This window comes from Ovis aries, chromosome 2 (assembly GCF_016772045.2).
Source record: "Ovis aries strain OAR_USU_Benz2616 breed Rambouillet chromosome 2, ARS-UI_Ramb_v3.0, whole genome shotgun sequence".
Lineage (NCBI taxonomy): Eukaryota > Metazoa > Chordata > Mammalia > Artiodactyla > Bovidae > Ovis > Ovis aries.
The window spans coordinates 39759157-39779911 of NC_056055.1; the positions used below are offsets into that span (position 1 = coordinate 39759157).

A 20755-nucleotide genomic window follows, 5' to 3' on the forward strand; every position below is an offset into this window, starting at 1 on the left:
CAGGCAATAAAACTGGAGTGGGTTGCCATGCACTCCTCCAGGGTATCTTCTGGACCCAGGGATCAACCCGTGTCTCTCCTGTCTCCTGCATTGGCAGGCAGGTTCTTACCACTAGCGCCACCTGGGAACATGAGTACAAGTGTTTAGTTGGCCCCCATCCACAATTTATTGAAGGATATTTTCAAGAAAGCAAGAAAATAAGGGAGACCTAGTATTCGTGTGTGAAGCTAAACTGGTCTCATCATAATGCCAAAGATTCTGTGTCCTTGTGCTTGCAGGCAGGGTTCCCATGACATTCTGCACATGGGAACAGATGAGGCAAGCCAAGAAATCAGGGAGAACCCTGACAAAACCTCCCAGGTGCCCCCCTCAGGGTGAGGACAAGTGACACAGCAAAAACTTGATCTAGAATGCAAAGAGAATACTCAACAATTCTGTGTCCAGAGAAGGTGTCACTAATGTGTGAGGAAGACAGAAAGATATCCTCTTATTTCAAGGGCCCCGACAGAATTCGATTCTTATTCCTACTAAAATAACCTGACTGCTGGAGAACTGGCTCAGTCAAGAATGGAAATGTTATGGTCCCACAGGACCACTGGTTAGCAGAAAAAGTGGTTAAACATACAGTATATGAATTATTGTTAATATGAGGACATGGTTTAACAGAAATATGGAAATTAATGTCTAAAAGAGACAGATCATAGAAAATCTAGTAATAGGAATATTAGCTGAGGAGGATAAACCATCAACAAAAATGTAAAGGTAGACAGAATGAGGTGGAGGAATTAAAGGTAAGCAACATTTTGTATATGTGGAGGGGCTCCATAGACTCAGGCAATTAGGCAAAGCAAAATATTTTCAGAGAAAGTCAGAGGTACTATTCTAAATTAAAATAGAGTGTTCATCTTCCTAGTCACTAGAGAAAATATATATACATTAAAAACCTATTAGACATACAAGGAGCATGTGGAAGGGTAAATTTATAGCAGCAATTATGTAGAAAAGATGTTAAATAATATGATCAAAAAGATATATTAAATAATACATTTAAAGCATTTCCCATGGAACACAGACAAGACTAATATGAATTCACAAAAAAACTTAATAAATTCCAAAAGGCAGATATTCTGTACACCACCTTTTTGAATCCAGTGCAATTAATTAGAATAAATAATTAACAATTTAATACTCAATCACCTAGAAATTTTAGGATATTCTCTTTGGAACTAAAGGAAGACAAAATTAGAAATAGGACTGTTCAGAAAGTGTAACAAAGTTGGTTACTGTGGGGAGAGTCATAAATAGGAGATTAGAAATTTTAAGCAAATACTATAATAAAATATATGCTAAAACATTTAAAACCTTAATGAAATGCATGATTTCTTTTTTAAAAATAATTTTATTTCTTATATTTATTTTTGGCTGTGCTGGGTCTTCATTGCTGCACGGCCTTTCTCTAGTTACGTTGAGTGGGGGCTGCTCTCTAGTTGTAGTGCTTGGGCTTGTCATCACGGTGGCTTCTCTTGTTGCAGAGGACGGGCTCTAGGGCATACAGGCTTCAGTGACGTGGCACAGGGGCTCCGTAGTTGCCGCTCCCAGGCTCCAGAGCACAGGCTCAGTAGATGTGGTGCACAGGCTTAGTAGTTCTGCAGCATGTGGGGTCTTCCCAGATGAGGGATTGAACCTAGGCCTCTTGCATTGGCGGGTGGATTCTTTACCACTGAGCCACCAGGGAAGCCTGCAATGCATGACTTTTTGATGGCTGATGGCTATGTGGTGTCAGTAGTATGAGACTGCCGTATCTTGAATGGGAGGAGTCTATGGGCCATTCATGTGGACATTTCCAGCCAATACTTGGAAAAATAAGGCTGAGTTTAGGGCAAGTTACCTGAACTTCAGATAAAGATTTGTGGCAGGATGTAGCTTGACATGGGAACCATGTGAGCACTCATGAGGTTGCTGAGGAAGGAGGTATAGGCAAGCAGAAGACTGCCTTGGCCACAAGAAACATCAGCATTTTTTGTTGCCTTGGCCACGAGAAGCATCAGATGGACAGAGGAAGAGCAGTCCTCAAGGCAGGCTGAGATGGCTTGACTAGAGTGGTAGGGGTGAAACAGGGCAGTGTGCATTCAGGAAAGTCAGTGAGTAGACACATTGCCAGCAGGAGAGTGGTGTCAAATGCTAACTTGAGTTTAAGGTAAGAACGGAAAAATTCCTCTTGGTTTGGCTAAGGTGTTATTGGTGACTTTGAAAAGAACAATTTCACTGGGGTTCTTTCTAACTTTTAGTCAAGAGATACTACCCATGCTATATAAATTTTATAGTACATAGGATAAAATATAGAAAGCTTCTCAGTTTATTTTTCAGAGTGGGTATGAAATAAAAATCAATCAGAAGCCAACAACGCCATGCACAGTACCCCAGTTATTAATATGGGCACACAAATCCCAGCAATAATAACAGTAACAGATGCTTGTTGAGGGCTCAGAATGTGCCAGGTGCCATTCTCAGTGATGAAATTGATTTCATCCCCACACCAGCAATCGTAAGAAAATATTAACAAATTGCCTTCAGAAATATACTAAGCAATTTATATACTGCATCCATGAGTTGCCATTTAATTGTGAAATATTGAGAAATATATTCTAAGGGGGCTTCCCTGGTGGCTCAAAGGTTAAAGCGTCTGCCTGCAATGCGGGAGACCCGGGTTCAATCCCTGGGTCGGGAAGACCCCCTGGAGAAGGAAATGGCAACCCACTCCAGTATTCTTGCCTGGAGAATCCATGGAGGGAGGAGCCTAGAGAAGATTTCATATGACTGTAATTTTCTAAAATTCTAAGAATTTCTGATAAAAGCCCTTATCAAAGCATGATAACTAAAGTGAAAATGTTAGTCACTTGGTCGTGTCCAACTCTTTTCAACTTCATGGACTATAGCTTGTCAAGCTCCTCTTGTCCATGGAATTCTCTAGGCAAGAATACTGGAGTGGGTAGCCATTCCCTTCTCCAGGAGATCTTCCCAACTCAGGGACTGAACCCAGTTCTCCTGCATTGCAGGCAGATTCTTTACCATCTGAGCCACCAGGGAAGCCCATGATATACAATATTTATAAATAAATTTTAAAAATGATAACTAATATTTATCTCAAATAGCCAATATCACATTTGGTATGGAAGTGTGTCATTCCCATTTAAAGGGGGGCAAAAAGCAAGAATATCTACTATCATCCTTTTTTCAGATACTTTTTGGGAAGTTTCAGCCAATACAAGGATGAGATTAAGAGAACTAAATAGAATTAGTATACTTATTAAAAGAAAACAAGCTGATCATGAAGTGTAGATGCTCTGAATGTTCAAGCCTAAGAATAAACAACAGGAAAAAAATACATCTGTCAGTGGTTACTATTGGTTAAGATCTTTTATTGCAAAGAACTGTACTGGGAACATGATATACACTGTTTCATTTAATTTTGACAGCAAACCCATGAGCTAGATTTTAAACAGAAGCTCACAGGAATTAATGGTAGAGCTGGATTCAAACCCAAGATCCACTTGACTCTAAAGCTGATTCTCTTAATGACTATACCATATACTGCCACACACTACCCATCACACACTGCCTGTGCAGACACATAAAAACCAAAGTTTTTCTAGGCGCTAGCAAAACTCATAGAAAATGTGATGAGGGAGTAATCATATTCACAATAAAATCGACAGACGATGAAATACATAGCAAAAAACACTTACTACCTAAATAGTGAGCAATACACATTTTACTGGTAGACCTAAAGATTTCATATAGCTATGTATATGCAAACACCCCCTGACCCATGTGTGTGTGTATCTGCCAGCTCTTGGAGCTGGGATGGTCTTTCTACCTATAATACCTAAGAACAAATTTGGATATGTTATTGCAACATGGTGATAGAATGTTAAAAATATTAATATGTAAAGTGTTTTTACAAGTTAAAAAAGGCCTATTTCTCAAAAGAGTGCAGAAAGTATTAATAAGCAGCTCATAAAAGAAGAAATCAAAATATTCAGCAAGTATAAGAAAAACCTCTTCAACCTCACTGATGAATAAAGAAATAAGTTTAAATGACCACATGCCCTGCTGGAGGGAGTATAAATTTATATATTCTTCTAAGGAGGGATTTGACAGTATGTGTAAAAGGCCTTAAATATGAATCATAATTTTTGGTCTAGTAATTCTAATTCTTGGAATTTTCCAATTGAAATAATCAAAGTTATGCACAAAGGATAATTATTGCTCTGATTTTTATAACAGTGAGAAATTAGGACCCTGTTAAATACCAAACATTAGGAGCCATTTAAATAAATTACAGACCATGTCATGGAAAAAATATGCAGGAATTTAAAATAATGTTATAAAAGAATATTTAATAACCTGGGGAAAAGTTTGATATATTGTTAAATGAATAAAAAGTAGGTTATGTAACAGTGTGAATAGTATGTCTCTGAATAATTTTTAGTTTGTGTGTGTGTTTAAATCTTGGAGGATATATACAAAAGTGTTAACCCAGATCATCTCTAAAATGATGAGATTATGGATGATTTTATTTTTCCTTCTATATTTAAAAATTTTAATAATTTATTTAAATAAAAGGTACTGCTTTGAGAATTCAAGTGATAGCAACAAATATTCATAAACCATAAATGCAAAAAGGAAGATTAAAAAGAAAATACACCCTCCTGTGTTTACTGCTGCCTAATGGGAGTGCAGGTGATTATTATTTTATCCTTTGTATCTTTTTCCTTTACTTTGATCTTGTATTAATTTTAAAACCATAAAATTTAAGCAACCAAACTTTTAAAAAGTAAAGAAAGAGAGGAAGAAAGACAAAGGATAAAGGAATCAGTCCCCCAAAACTCCTCAGCGTAGTAGAAGTGCTGAAATACGTCCTTCATTCATCCGCTCTCTCACTCATTTCACAATTGCTGGCAGTAAGTGCCAACTGTGTGCCAGGCACTGTCTCTAACAATGAGAACACAGGAGCAAAGTACGTGTGAGTTCTGCTCTTACAGAACTTGCAGTATCTCATGGACCCTGACATGAAGTGAATGTATGTGTAACAAGATATAATTGAAAATTCTGGAATCATATTATGCATAAGAGCAGAGTTTTGTAAACTCACAGATTTATATGTGTATAAATATAAATATTTAAGAGCATAATTAAGAAAAAGTGATATTTAGGGGAAGAATTACTAGATGATGAAGACATTGGGGAAAAGGCAAGGAGGGAAGAAAGGAAAGTCATGGAAAGGTATTAACACTTTATTGTCTTCATAAGAAACTGGGATGGGATATGATTGATTGTGTAATGTTTCTGAGTAGTTGAGAGTGAGCAAAGAATGTGTGTGCACTGAAGGCAGAAATGATAAAGTAATTATAATAATCTTGACATTTGGAGACATCATTCTAATGACTAAATTACTAGTAATTCTAAACTTATAAATGTGAATTAACCAGTGTCAATAGCAAAAATCCTTAACTGATTGAAACCACTGTGTCAATTCTTAGAAAGATAATATCAGAACCTTTGTATTCTGGTTAAGAAGACTTAACCAGATACCTTGCTCTATAGCCAGTTTACATCCTCAAGAAGAGGACTTTTGTTTTTCAGCATTAAATGAACCCACCATAGACTATGGCTTTCAGAGACTGCAGAAGGTCATCCCAAGACATCCTGGAGATCCTGAGAGATTAGCTAAGGTAATACACTTTGGAAAATGACATGTGAAAACCTTCTTGTAAAATTTCAGTAAACTTAGATAAACCTAGAGACTTAGGTCTCTTTAAAATTAAATTAGGCATCCCTTGTCCGACATACAAACTTCCAATTCTAAATGAGTGATTTCTGGGGATCTAATGTGCAGCATGGTAACTATAGTTAATAGTCCTATATTGTATACTTGAATAGGTCTTAACAATTATCACCACAAAATGAAAACAAAAAAGGTAATTACTGTGAAGGGGATGGAGGTGGTAACTAACAGTATTGTAGTAATCATTTCACAATATACATGTGGCTCAAATCATCATGCTTTATAGCATCAACTTACACATGTTGTATTTCAATAATATCTCAAAAAAAGCTGGGGGGAATCAGTAAATAAAGGAGTATATAATTTCTGGATGTTTATAGCTCTATAAATATTATAATATTACTATATACTGTTTTTTACAAGAGAAACTACACGTTCAACATCCAATACAGTAACTCCCAGCTTGCTGGGCTGTTGGGCCTGTAAGATGAGGCTAGTCCAAATTGAGATGTCCTATAAAACACACACCAGATTGAAAAGACTTAGTATGAAAAAAAAAAGAATACAATCTGTCTCATTAATTACATGTTGAAATGATAATATTTTGCATGTACTGGGTTAAATAAAATATAATAAAAATTAAATTAGGCCTTGAAATTGGGCTGAGCTTGAGGTACAAGATGCTCATAAAGTTATCTACTAACTATGAAATATGTTATGATGAATCTCTGAGCAAATACAAAATCTGAAAATTTGGACCTGTGAGTATTCAACTTATAAAACACTGCCAACTTCATGAAAAATGAATAATTGAATAATTGTCTGAAAGTGTAAGTTCCCATTCATTTTTATTTAAATCTAATTTTATTAACCCATAATTACAGGGACATGTTAACCCACAATCAAGTATTCACTGAGGGCCCAGTACATACACAGATATTCATGGAAGTGAAAAACACCCATATATTAATAAATTTCTATGAAATGTATCCCTTTTAAATGAACTTGCTCACAAAAATTCTATTGTAAATCTGGCCCATTATTTTCACTTTCTTTATTTAAAAATCAATCTGTTTATTAGGTATTGATTAATGAGAAATTATGAAGTTTCAGCGTTTACATTTGCCCTTTAAGCACAAACATTACAAAATTCCATCTTCTCTTTTCTGTAGTGAGTGAAATTCAAGTACTGCAATTGCTGCTCCATTGCACCTTTATTTTCCTCTCAGAAAAATCCCCAGCCCCTCCATTAAATTAGATGATATCTGGAAAGTAGGTTAATAGCAATTTAAAAGGCTGTTAAAAACAGGAGGTAGAAAAGACACAATGAGAGGAAAGGGATTACTGATTACTAATTCTCTCTGGTTAAAGTGAACAGGGGGGAATATTATTGAAAGAATTCATCTTTATTAGAGTAAAATTTTGCAGAAGGCATTGCCAAGATCATTTCAGGACTCTGGACAACTCCTTGGCAAGCGGTTCAACTCAGGCCAATCAATCAATTTGAGAATATTTGGTTAATTAGAGTACCAGATTTTTTTAAATGGAACAGTCTGAAAGTCGTTTTTAATGGAACTCCCATGACATTACTAATGTTAACCGACTCCACCCTTAATCTGGTTGCTTTTTGTCTTGGTAGTCCAGCTCTTTATGGAGCCTTTTCAGTGAGATGAATTTCATGCAGATACATGTATATAGAGAGGAGTTTATATGTGTAATTATTTATTTTCTACCTGTCAAAGCGAATAGAAGACATCATGGCTAGTTACTTACTTTTTAGGGGGATGCCTGGACTTTTGATTTTTATAGGTAATTTTCCTTTGTGTTGGCCAGTTGAGGTTTTACCTTTGCTGATACCCAGCTTTCTTTTCTTTTTCCAGGAAATGCTATTGAAAAGAGCTGCAGATCTGGTGGAGGCACTCTATGGAACACCACACAATAACCAGGTTAGAAGTTCACATCCTACACTCTCTTGAGATTGATTCTTTTCTTTTTTTTTTTTTTAATTGAAGTATACTGATCCCTGGGCTGGGAAGATCCCCTGGAAAAGGGAAGGGCTACCCACTCCAGTATTCTTGCCTGGAGAATTCCATGGACAGAAGAGCCTGGCAGGTCACAAAGAGTTGTAAAGAGTCGGACCCAACTGAGTAACTCACTTTTTTCACACAGTTTATATAGTTGATTAAGCCCAATTCCTCACTTGATAGCCCAAATGGTAAAGAATCCACCTGCCAGTGCAGGAGACACAGGAGACATGGGTTCGATCCCTGGGTGGTGAAGATCCCCTGGAGGAGAGTATGGCAACCCACTCCAGTATTCTTGCCTGGGAAATCCCTTGACAGAGGAGCCTGGGGGGCTGTAGTCCATGGGGTCAGAAAGAACTGGACACAACTGAACACACACAGTTGATTTACAATGTTGTGTTAGTTTTAGGTGTACAGAAAAGTGATTCAGTTATACACACACATATATATATCTTTTTTCAGATTATTTTTCCTTCCAGGTTATTGCAAAATATTGAGTATAGTTTGACTCCTACTGCTCAATACAAACACTCACCTCCACCTGCCATTTTGTAGGACATCATTCTGAAGCGAGCCGCGGACATCGCTGAAGCCCTCTACAGCGTCCCCAGGAATCCCAGCCAGATCCCAGCTCTCTCCAGCTCCCCAGCTCACAGCGGCATGATGGGCATCAACTCATATGGCAGCCAGCTCGGGGTCAGCATCTCAGAGTCAACACAGGGAAACAATCAAGGTACTGCCTTTCTCAGACTCAAAATACAAACATCTTATGCATTTAAAAGATTGGCTCTGCTGGAGCTGAAAGAAGTGAACGTTTGATTCTTATGTCATGAAAAGAGTGTGTCCTACTCACAACCAGGCAAATCAAAATGATTGCCTGAAGGAAACCCAGGAAAAATGCTCCATCAAAGTGATTCAAAGTACCAGAGAGGGTCCAACTCTCTCTCTGAGCCCGCCTGTGTGTCTATCCATACTTGTTTTCCTCCTAATAAACACTTTACTTGTCTCACGACTCAAAAAAAAAAAAAAAAAAAGTGCCCAGGTAAGCAATGCAGTCATTGGATTATCTCAACATTAGATGCATTGTTAGATTTTCAGCTTTATAAGTACCAGGTAGAATCCTTCAATGGAAATATTTAAGGATATGATGAAGCATTATGAATTTAGAAGAGTTTAGGCTTACTGCAGCCAGATGTACAGGTATTATTTGAATAAAATGTACACTTCTGCTATTGTAATCATCAAAGTGAATAACGGAAAGCAGAGTTATTGCCATTATTGTTACCTGCACCCAAATTGCTAGTACCAAGGGTGGATGGCTTGTATTTGTTTGGTAGCCTCTGTTTGTATATTATCTCCTATATGAATATATACAAATGTATGCAAATATATGGGAAACTCTGGTGGCTCAGTGGTAAAGAATCCGCCTGCCAATGTAGGAGATGTAGGAGATGCAGGTTCGACCCCTGTGTTGGGAAAGATCTCCTGGAGGAGGAAATAGCAACCCACTCCAGTATTTTTGCCTGGGAAATTCCATGGACAAAAGAGCCTGGAAGCTTCAGTCCATGGGGTTGCAAAGAGTCGGACACAACTTAGTGGCTGAACGCACACGCACATACATACAAATATGTATAGACAGCAACACAACTAACTGTGCTTTCATATGTAAAACTATTGTGTAAAGATTTTTGTCACTGAGATTGATTTCATTAAGGTGCTACACTTATCATAAGTCATTTTTTTAAAAGGAATAAATGTTTCTACTGATATCCCTAACCTTGGGATCATTTTATTTCTAATTTTATTCATCCATTACAAGGGAATTCCTCACTCTCATGCCTAGGGCAAGTTCTTCTTACAGAAATATGGGTGGGACATTATTACCTTTTGTCCCCCCAAATTTGTGTCATTTCTTTAGTACCCTAGAGACAGTTATCCAACCTAAGTTAGTTCAGGCTAGATTAGGTAATGTCTCTGCTAGGGTTTCAGAAATATGGGGAGAAGCAATTCCACTTATGGACTGGCTCTCCCTTGCATTCCATTGCTGATGCTTCCAAGTCTTTGGTCAAAGGACAGCCCACTCAGATGAACTTGTCAGTGCATTTTGAGAACACTCCCCACCTCACCCAACAGGGCATGGTAACAACTTCAAACTTCTATAGATGTGATCAGTAGAATGCTAGTGGCCCTTGCGATGTTACTAGAATGCCTTTTCCTTACCACACCCAGAAAAGATGCTCTGGTCTGTGAAATTTGGGAAACACTAGGTTAGCAAAGTTAAACCAGTTTATTTATTCTCTGTTGTTGCTCGGTTGCTAAGTCATAGCCATCTTTGTAACCCCATGGACTGCAGCACAACAGACTCCTCTGTTCTTCACTGTCTCCTGGAGTTTGCTCAGATTCACGTCCATTGAGTCGGTGATGCTATCTAAACCATCTCATCTCTCCTGCCCCTATCTCCTTTTGCCTTCAATCTTTCCAAGCATCAGAGCCTTTTCCAGTGAGTCAGCTCTTCGCATCAGGTGGCCAAATTATTGGAGCTTCAGCATCATATATGAATCTTCAATGAATGGCCACAGTATGCACCATCTTCCAAGCTTCATTTGACCAGAGAATGCTTTTCTCAGTGACACCCATCAGTATCTCAGAGGGCTTTAGTGTTACGTGAGATATGATTTGGGAGATGTCACTGCACGCTGCCCCTTAGTCAACCACTCCTCAGTGTGAGTTGGAGACGTTGACTGCAAATGGGAGAGAGGAGGAAGGTTTTGTGCAGAATGGGGAAGAGTTAGGAAGGTATGAAAAGTCTGAAGACAAACTGCAGACTTCCCCCTACAGCCCGCAGTCAGCCTGGTGGAATTCTATAGACTGGGAGCTTTGTGCACCTACGCCACCATATTTGGTCTCTGCTGTGTGTGTGAGTGCACCTGTGCATACAGGCTCATTTATCTGGGCTTCTCTTTGTTGTCCAGGATACATCCGCAACACGAGCAGCATCTCTCCACGGGGCTATTCTTCCAGCTCCACCCCCCAGCAGTCTAACTACAGCACCTCCAGTAACAGCATGAATGGCTACAGCAACGTCCCCATGGCCAACCTGGGTGTTCCAGGGTCACCGGGATTTCTCAACGGCTCCCCCACCGGCTCCCCTTATGGAAGTAAGTGCCTTGTTCCTCAGGCCAGCTCTCCCTGCCTTTCTGTCCCTGGGTTTTACTGTCTAGCCTTTTGAGAGAGAGTAGCATATCTACATTTCAGACTCACGGAGGTATGGTCCCGTTTGCTGATGAAACATCCTTCCTACCATTTGTACCTCTTCTTTAGTGGACTTGGGCTTATTGGTTTGTGCTGTGCTATGTTGCTAAGTCATTTCAGTCATATCTGAGTCTTTGTGATCCCATGGACTGTAGCCAACCAGGCTCTTCTGTCCGTGGGATTCTCTAGGCAAGGATACTGGAGTGGGTTTCCATGCTCTCTTCCAGAGGAGCTTCCCAACCCAAGGATCAAACCTGCATCTCCTGCATTGGCAGAGGGTTCTTTACCACTAGCACCACTTACTCAAAGCCTTTCAAGAGAAAGAAAAGGAGTGAAACTATTTATTCCCTTATTACAGAGAAGCAGTAGATGTGATCTGTGTGGATGGGAACGAGAAATTAAGACTCCATTTCAGTTAACATGCTATATACTTTTAAAAAGTTTATTTGGCTGTGCCAGGTCTTAGTTGTGGCACACAAGATCTTCAGTTCCCTGACCAGGGCTCATTGAACCTGGGCCCCCTCCACTGGGGCCATGCAGTCTTAGCCACTGGACCACCAGGGAAGTCCTTCTGTATACTCTTTATTAGGTACTTTCAGATATAGTGTTTTATTTAATCTCGACAAGAACTCTCTGAGGTCAGTATTACCTTCTTGTCATCAGCAAGGAAGTTTAGGTACCCAGCAGTTAACTGACTTACCCAAGATCACACAGCTAGGATACAGCAGGGCAAGAATCTGGACAGAGCAGATAGCTTCAGTTTTTCTGTGTAACACATCATCTCCCTTCTCGCTTTGCTACATGGCTCTTACCTCCCTTATGTACCTCCAGAGAGATGGAACTTGACTGCTGGTGACTGTGTAATATATGGGGGCAGAAGTTCTTAATCTTAATCTGTGGGTTAACTGCAAGCTAGATGTTCCGTGTGCATGCTAAGTTGCTTCAGTCGTGTGCAACTCTTGGTGACCCCATGGACTGGAGCCCACCAGGCTTCTCTGTCTGTGGGATTCTCCAGGCAAGAATACTGGAGTAGGTTGCCATGCTCTCCCCCTAGGGGATCTTCCTGACCCAGGGATTGAACTTGTGGTTTTTACATCTCCTGCACTGGCAGACAGGTTCTTTACCACTAGTGCCACCTGGGAAGCCTAAGATGTTCTAGGAAATTATTAAAACTCATTTGCATGGCCCTGGGGGCCAAGCTGGGACCTTGTAAAATGGTCCCAGGAGGTTGAGAGAAGATGCTTTTCATACCCCAGAAAGGGACCACTTCAGGGCAAAGTATAAGCCGTCCTGTAGAGTCTAAAGATTGAGTGACATGTCCATAAAATGCCACACCTGATTGCAAGGCTCTGCTGAGAGCCCTCTGTGCAGCTCTCTCTGCTGAGAATTCTAGTGCAGCTCGGGACATAACGTGCTCAGATCTGGAGGCCGCCGCTCTCAGTTTTTGGGCCTCTGGTTCCCTGGGGACACTCGCCCAGGAAGTATTTCTGGATTATCTGTTTGATTCATTACACTCAGCACTCTGCTCTGTGTGGTGAAGGTACAGTAACAAGTCGCAGAGGTAGCAGAGGTTGGTTCTTCCAGGACAACGAAACTCTTGTTATGGCAGATGTTACTGAAAGACTGTGGTGGGGAGGGGGTCTGGCTACTCACCGCTCAGAAGCCGACAGACAGGCCAAGTTGGTGGAAAGGAAAATTTGCTTTATTTCAGATGCCAGCAACCAGGTGGGGTTGGGGGAGGGTGGCACACGTCTGTCCAAAGGCTGACTCCACTACCCCTCCTCCCACTGACAAGCACTGGGTCAAGAGCTTTTATAGACAGAAGGTGGGCAGGATGGGGGACAGAACTAAACCCTAGAAACAGTAGTCAGCTCTGACAAGTCAGCTTCAGATTGGTCATTGGTAGTCTGACCAGTATCATCTTGACTGTTTCAGGTACAGTTAATCTTTAGTTCTAGGGTCCATTTGTTCCCATTTCTCTGTGGCCAGTTCTCAGAATTGTGGCAGCTCATGTCTGGGTACAGTCTGATCATCGTGTAGTGACTTCTCCACCTGGTGTTTCAGTATCTATAAGACAGCTCACAGGGTAGGACTCAGAATATTATCTATGGCCCTTGAGAAAGAACTGAAAGTCCTTGACTCTGCTCAGTGACTACATTATTATTATTTAGTGTCCTCTATTTTCCTTTGTTTCCACATTTCTCTGATTAAACTTATTCTTTGACTAAAGTTTTCCACAGACAGAAAGGCAGGCAGAGGACAAGGAGTGGAAAGGGCCATTTCACAAAGACATGCGTTCTGCGTAGTGACCTATTAGATGGTCCAGGTCAATTAGATCAGAGGGACTGAGGAAAACAAATGGTTGTTTGCTTCATTTATTTCCTTACTTGTTTTTACCTTCTCTTGTTCCAAAAATGTATGGGGGGAATATTAATAGTCATAAGAGCAATATGAAAGTATAAAATGGAAACTATAAGAAAAAAAACCTGGACAGGAAAATTAGATGAATCCAAGTGTTAGTGTGGATGCCTTTGGGTCTGTTCAAGGGAGTCATTAACTTGGTTCAGAGGCTTACAACAGCGGTCCCCACCCTTTTTGGCACGAAGGACCAGTTTCGTGGAAGACAATTTTTCCATGGACTAGGGGGGCAGGGAATGGTTTTGGGATGATCCAACCACATTAAACTTATTATGCACTTTATTTCTATCTTGCAGCCATCTCAGGATATTCCACTTTGATTTTAGGGTTAGGGTCACACTCCTGTGAGAGTCTAATGCTGCCACTGATCTGACAGGAGGCAGAGCTCAGGTGGTAAGGCAAGCGATGGGGAGCGGTTGTAAATACAGAGAAGCTTTGCTCCCTTGCTGTTGCTCATCTCCTGCTGTGCAGCCCAGTTCCTAACAGGCCATAGACCAGTTCCTAACAGGCCATAGACCAGTTCCTAACAGGCCATAGACCAGTACTGGTCCTGGGGATTAGGGACCCCTGGCTTACAAGATAGTAAGGCAAAGAGAGAAACACCATTTGTTATAAAATTCTACATCCACACATTAGTAGTAATAGTAGTAGTCAAAGCTCAGGAGAAACTTGATTTTTCAGTGGCTGAGACCTTGGAGAGATTCTCCCATGCATCCATGTGGAGAGCGGACCCCATGTGCAGAAGGGACCACATCTTAATAGACCCTACCAGGGATGCAAGGGCAGAAGAACCACTGTGTAAATAATGTGCCATGATAACGGTCACAACAGTACAAGTAATTTACAGTTACATTCAACCTTACAGTCCAACAAGCATGCTCACACACGACTCCAGTCAGATCTTCACAAGAACCTTATGAAAGGGGCTTCCCAAGTGGTGCTAGTGGTAAAGAATCCACCTGCAATGCAGGAGATGCAAGAGACATGGGTTTGATCCCTGGGTTGGGAAGATCCCCTGGCAGAGGACATGGAAACCCACTCAAGTACTCTTACCTGGAGAATCCCATGGACAGTGGAGCCTAGTGGGCTACAGTCCATAGGGTTGCAAGGAGTCAGACACAGCTGAAGTGGCTGAGGATGCACACATGGGTATAATAATTTACTATGTGTATATAATTAACATATTTATATAATTATATTCATTAATATAATTTATTTTACTAGTATCATCATCATTTTCCCTTCTAAGACATGAAGGGTTATTAACTGACTTACTCAAGGGCTCATGGCCAATAAACAGTAAAAAATGGGGCTAGAACATGTGTCATCAGTTCCAGAATATCATGTTTTTAAATTATTCAATCATATTAAAGATATTTCAGGTATTTATAGCATACTATTGGGCTGAGCCATAGGAAACTATCTCTTTGATTTCCCAAAATGTGTAATTTCATTATGGTTATAAATTTATGAATAAAATGTGTAGGTTAGGTTGAACTATGTGAAACTGTCATTTTTATAGATCAAAAATAGTTAATATAGGGACTTTCCTGGTGGTCTAGTGGTTAAGACTGTGTGCTCCCAATGCAGGGATCATGGGTTCAATCCCTGGTTAGGGGACTAAGATCCCACATGCACATGGCATGGCCAAAAAAAAAACAACCCACAACAGGTTAATATTAACAATGTAGGGTTAAGTGTGGTGATGAGGGAGGGAGAAAGAGGAAAGTAAGACAGGAAGGGGTGGATGGGGTGTGGATGGACAGAAAGAGAGAGAGAGTGAATGGATGAATAAAATTGCCCACCAGATGTTGATGGTATGATGTTTCTTACTAGATAATTCATTCAATAGGAAGGGACCCTTCCCATGCCAGCCAGTGACGACTTTGTCCACTGTCCTTTCTTGATCACTCAGTCCCACTGCTACAAGAAAATAGTAACACCCCAAGCCTTCAAATCACCCATTAAAACAAGAAAGCATCCACAAACAGAAAGAGGAAGGCTCCCTGCCCAGAGGGAGGGAAACACATTAGATAAGGTCCTCTTTTATTTCCTACTGGGTCTGTGAGACCCCTTTCACCTTCCTTTTTTGAGGGAAGGTCTGAAGGAATTGCAGACTTGGAATAGGATTCCAAACAATGCATTCTATTACAATAAAATTCCATTCTGTGAAAAAACCGAATACCCCAGGGAGTCCATTACAATAGCACATGACCTGTGTTTCTACCCACCTAAGTCTCAAAGTCTCTGGGAAATACAAAAAAGAAAATAAAAGGCTCAAGAGATACCATTTCATCAGTTCAGTTCCTTGTGTCTGAAAACACCCTTCTGTGATTTTTCCTTTTATTTTTTAAACTAGTCTGATGTGGCCAGGGCATGCCATGGAGGAATCGCTTGCCAGAGATGTTAAGAAAGAAAGAACGTCAAGCCTCTTGGTCACGTTGGCTTGCTTTTGCGGCCAATGCAGTGTATCAAAACCCTGCATCTTCACTGCTTTTGCTCTCACACCACTTCAAAAATGGCCAAACAGATGTTTTTTCAGTTTCACATATGAACTTCACTTCCTGGCGGTAGTGGTGTGCGCCAAGTTCCAGCTCAGTGCAAGTTTTTATGGCTGAATTCTAAACCCCTGACAATAGGGGGTAATAATGAAATGCTGACAGACCCCTTCACGCCAACAAATGCAATGGCTCGATGCGAAGAAGGATGTGTGCCCAGTGAGTTCCAGCTGGAACCGTGTGAGCCAATCAATCCTAAGAAGCAGAAAAGTGGTTTTTCCTGAACTCCCCATGTTCACAAGAGATTTCTGGGCCAGAAGCACTGGCCTTTCCTTTGGTCTCTATCTGCAGAGCGAGGTGTCCAGAGAAATTTTCAAGTATGCGTGATCAACTTTCCTAAAACGGTACATAGTGGTGTCCCCAAAGATGTTCTACTCAGCAAGCTTGTAATTCCCAAGGGAACCACTTCTTCCAAAGTTAAATAGTTACCAAGCAGTGCCAAGTTTGAAACAGGATCCATACAGACAGAATCCAACCTGTCCGCAGGGATTCTTTCTTTTAAAATTTATTTATTTTTAATTGGAGGATAATTGCTTTACAGTATTGTGTTGGTGTCTGCCATACATCAACATGAATCAGCCATCAGTATATAAATGTCCCCTCCCTCCTGAACCTCCTTCCCAAGTCTCACCCCATCCCACCCCTCTAGGTCATCACAAAGCACCCAGTTTGAGCTCCGCAGGGACTCTTGCTTCACTTACATACATAGTCTTGGACTATGCCCCAGGCCTCAGGATTTTCATATTTTCAAAAATAAATATCAAGACATTTTTTCTATTGTGGAGTATTAAATGATTATGTAGAACATTGAGAACACAGATGATGATAGCTTTTACTTTATTATTATTTAAAAACACTTATTCATTTATTTTGCTGCATTGGGTCTGTGTTACTGCCTGGGCTTTCTCTAGTTGGGATGAGCAGGGGCTACTCTTCAGCTGTGGTGCACAGGCTTCTCATTGCAGTGACTTCTCTTGCTGTGGACCACGGGCTCTAGAGTGCAGGCTTTAGGAATGGTGGCTCACGGGGCTTAGCTGCTCCAAGGCATGTGGGATCATAGCTCCTGGATCAGGGGTCCAACCTGTATCCCAAGCATTGGCTAGTGCATTCTTAACCACTTGACCACCAGGGAAGTCCTGACAATAGCTCTTAAAAGAAAGCATTACTCCTACCATTAAAACAAAACAAACAAACAACAAAAACACCTTGTTAATACTTTGGTGTGTTTCTATTGTCTTTTTTTTCAGAAAGGGGGGAGAAATCATATGACAAGAAGTTGAATATGACTTGGCAACTGAGCAAAATGACAATTGTAACCTCATTATGGATGCTTTGAAAAGCATTTCTAGATAAAAAAGAAAACAAAATGACATACTTTATTTCTTTGCAGAGGTAACCAGTGGTAGCTTTCAAAGTAAGCCTTGCAGTCATGGATAGATATATTCTGAAAATTGCAGCATCTGCTCTGATGCACAGCTAATGGGCTTCTGCCATAAGATCAATGAAAAAGAGAGTAGAAGAAAAATGACAAAATTCTCAAAGTCACAGATATGAAGCTAGGCTCCATAAAATTTATCAGTGATATAGACCTGTGTTCTAAGAATGGAAAACAGATATTAGGAGTGATGTTTACATTGCAAAGTTAACTACAATCAACGAGGTTTTCCCTGGAATTTGTAAATTTATTGGTGCTTTGCTTTTTTTGTAGCAGAAAGGTTAACAGGTAACCTTGTTTACAGGCAGTTAAGCCTTAGATTGAAGAGAAATGTTAATGTCAGGAAAGCTATTATGTCTATTGCTAAGGATTGTATTATTTTTTCCCAAAGAAGTAAGAGATTTTCCCATTTGTTTCTTTTAACAGCTTTTACTGTTTTCTGCTACATTAAACATAATACACATTCATTATAGAAAATTTTAAAAATATGGATGAGTAAAAGGAAGAAATTCAAGAATTTTCACAATCCTGTCCGTTAGATAATGTCATTAAAAATTTGGATGTGGGAATTCCCTGGCAGTCCAGTGGTTAGGACTCCAGTCGCTCACTGAGGAGGGCCCAGGTTCAGTCCCTGACCATGGAACTAAGATGCAACAAGCCACGTGGTGCAGCCAGAAAAAAGGATGCCTATCACATCCTATTACACTTTTGCTTTGTATGTTTTTTTAAAAAGTAAAAGTGGGTCTATATTATTATGTATTCTGCTTTACTCATCTGAGGATGCATATCTTTCCATGCCATTAAATATTCTTCTCTAATCTTAGTTTTAACATTTGCATAGTGTTCCATTTTATGGATTTAATATAGTTTATCCTATTGCTAGATATTTCACTTATTTCCCAGTTTTTCATGATTATAAAAATATCCTTGGATTTTTTTTTTTTGCACATTTATGATTACCTCCTTGGAATTAATTTCTGGAAATTAAATTACTGGGTTAAAAGACATGGACGTTTTCAAATACTTTGATACATATTACCAAAGTTCCTCCAGAGAGGTTAGCACTCCCCTTAGAAAAGGACGGTATCTGTTTCCCTGCCCTCTTAATTTTTTCTTAATCTTTGTCAATTTGGCAAGTGGAAAATAACATCTCATTACTGTTTTAATTTGCATCTGATTACTAATTGGTCTGACCATTTATAGGTCTATAAAGGCCTTTTGGTTATTTTCATTTTTCCTTCTGTGACATTTCTTTTCATGTCCTTTGCCTATTTTTCTATTGGGATATTTTCTGATTAGTTTATAAAAACCTATTAGCTACTGAGGATCTGAATATATCTAGATAAATTATGAAAAATATTTTTCCTAATTTGTCACTTGCCTTTTCTGTATGTGTTATAGAAATTTTTTGTCACATGACAAATCTATCTTATGATGTTCTGTTTAGGCTTTGGGGTGGAAAGGATGAGTTAAATTATATAACTTCCTCATTTTTCTACTAGCTCCTGTATAATTTTGTTTTTAAAAATAACCCTTTAATCTATTTAGATTTATTTTTGTGTTTAATATGAGGAAGCATTGTTCCTATATGTTTATTTCCCCACTAGTTTGAAATGTCACCTTTATTAAGTTTTAATTCTCCTATATATCCAGGTCTATTTCTGGATTCTATTTTCTCCAAGGATTTGTCTGCCTATTTCTATGCTGGTATAACACTGATTTCATTGGTGTAGATCTATAATAAGTTTTAATATCTGTTAAGATATTAAGACTTCTTTAAAAAAATTTTAATGAAACTTCTGGCTCTTACAGCATTTTTTAAAATAAACATAGAAATTATGTTTGCTAACATATGCATATTAAAATTCCTTTTAGGATTTTTATTATAAAAGTATTAAATTTGTATATAATCTGACATTTTGCAAAAATTTTGTTTAAAATATTTTCAGTGGGTACTTTGCAGCTCTGTGTTTATTCAGCTCTGCGGCAGTTTTATGTCGCTTGGTAAACATAAAGTCTATCTGAGATGACTCCTTTCCCACTGAGAGGTGGCCATGCTAATAAGCATGCTTTAGGATCTGTTACTAGAAATGACTCATATGCTGAATATAAGGAGAATTAAGTATATGTATGCATGTGTGTGTGTGTGCCTAATTCACGTTACAAAAACCCTCCTCTCTCATGCTGTATGAGGGGAGATTCTGCTATTGCAGACCCAGAAACCAAGGTGCCATTTTGGTACCTACATGGATCACATGGTATGGCAGAGACTGGATGGTGGTCAGAATCAGGGGTTTCCACGTATCAGCTGTCCTTTGGCCTCTAATTCTGTGCCTTACAGAAAGAGGAGAGGTCCCAGCCACTCACCCTGTGCGCACACACACATTTCATTGATGCTAAAACCAAGGCTAGAGAGGAGACTGACTTGGACCCGTGAATAAAATCCATTCTCCAGGCTTAACCCTGTATCCTCTCCCATGTGCATGCATGCTAAGGTGCTTCAGTCGTATCTGACTCTTTGCCACCCTGTGGACTGCGACCCCACTAGGCTCCTCTGTCCATGGGGTTCTCTAGCCAAGAATACTGGAGTGAGTTACCATGCCCTCCTCCAGGGTATCTTTCTGACCCAGGGATCGAACCCCTGTCTCTTATGTTTTGTGCATTGGCAGGCAGATTCTTTACCACTAGCGCTACAAATTCCACCAATTTTTTTCTTTTGAAGACTGGGATGTATTCCAGTGCTTCCTTTTGCATTGCCCTTTAGATCAGAACCACTTCAGGATGAGCAGTTTTTAGATAAAGCTTTTTTTTTTTTAAGTCTTTGGTTTGTAGATCGGCTGTAAAAGACATTGCATGGGAGGCATGCCGTATTATTGCTTTGCATATGCAATTGTATGAACACAGCCGAATGTCTATGTTTATAGGGAGAGGGGAAAAATGAGGATGGAGTCTTACAAAGGCCATCAGAACACTGGACCTCCAAAATTCACCTTATACTTGAAACATTAACTCACATTCATGTCCTCAGTTTCAGATTTACTTGTGGACTATCTGGACTACTGATGATATGAAGTATAAGCCAGCACTCTTAGCCTTTATTATGGCCTTTGCCATTATGTTCCAGTAATTCTAAGTCATATGACTTGGGACAGTTCAGAATTCTGGACACTATGCTAGAATGAGTCCCTGAAACTTGACTATATACTATAAAATGCTATCTCTAACAATTTTACATGTGTGAACTCAAGTTTACCTCTTTTTCGAGCAAATTGAACCTGGA

General features: G+C 39.7%; 1 protein-coding gene across 1 annotated transcript in view; it reads left to right on the plus strand.

Annotated features, from left to right (window-relative positions):
- The window catches only part of EBF2 (EBF transcription factor 2), a 220288-nt gene that overhangs the window by 188639 nt on the left and 10894 nt on the right, over positions 1-20755 (plus strand). The window contains exons 11-14 of the mRNA XM_004004175.6: positions 5647-5735; positions 7669-7734; positions 8368-8545; positions 10785-10970. Of these exons, the coding sequence (XP_004004224.1) occupies positions 5647-5735; positions 7669-7734; positions 8368-8545; positions 10785-10970 (519 nt within the window). The remainder of the gene's footprint in view (positions 1-5646; positions 5736-7668; positions 7735-8367; positions 8546-10784; positions 10971-20755) is intronic.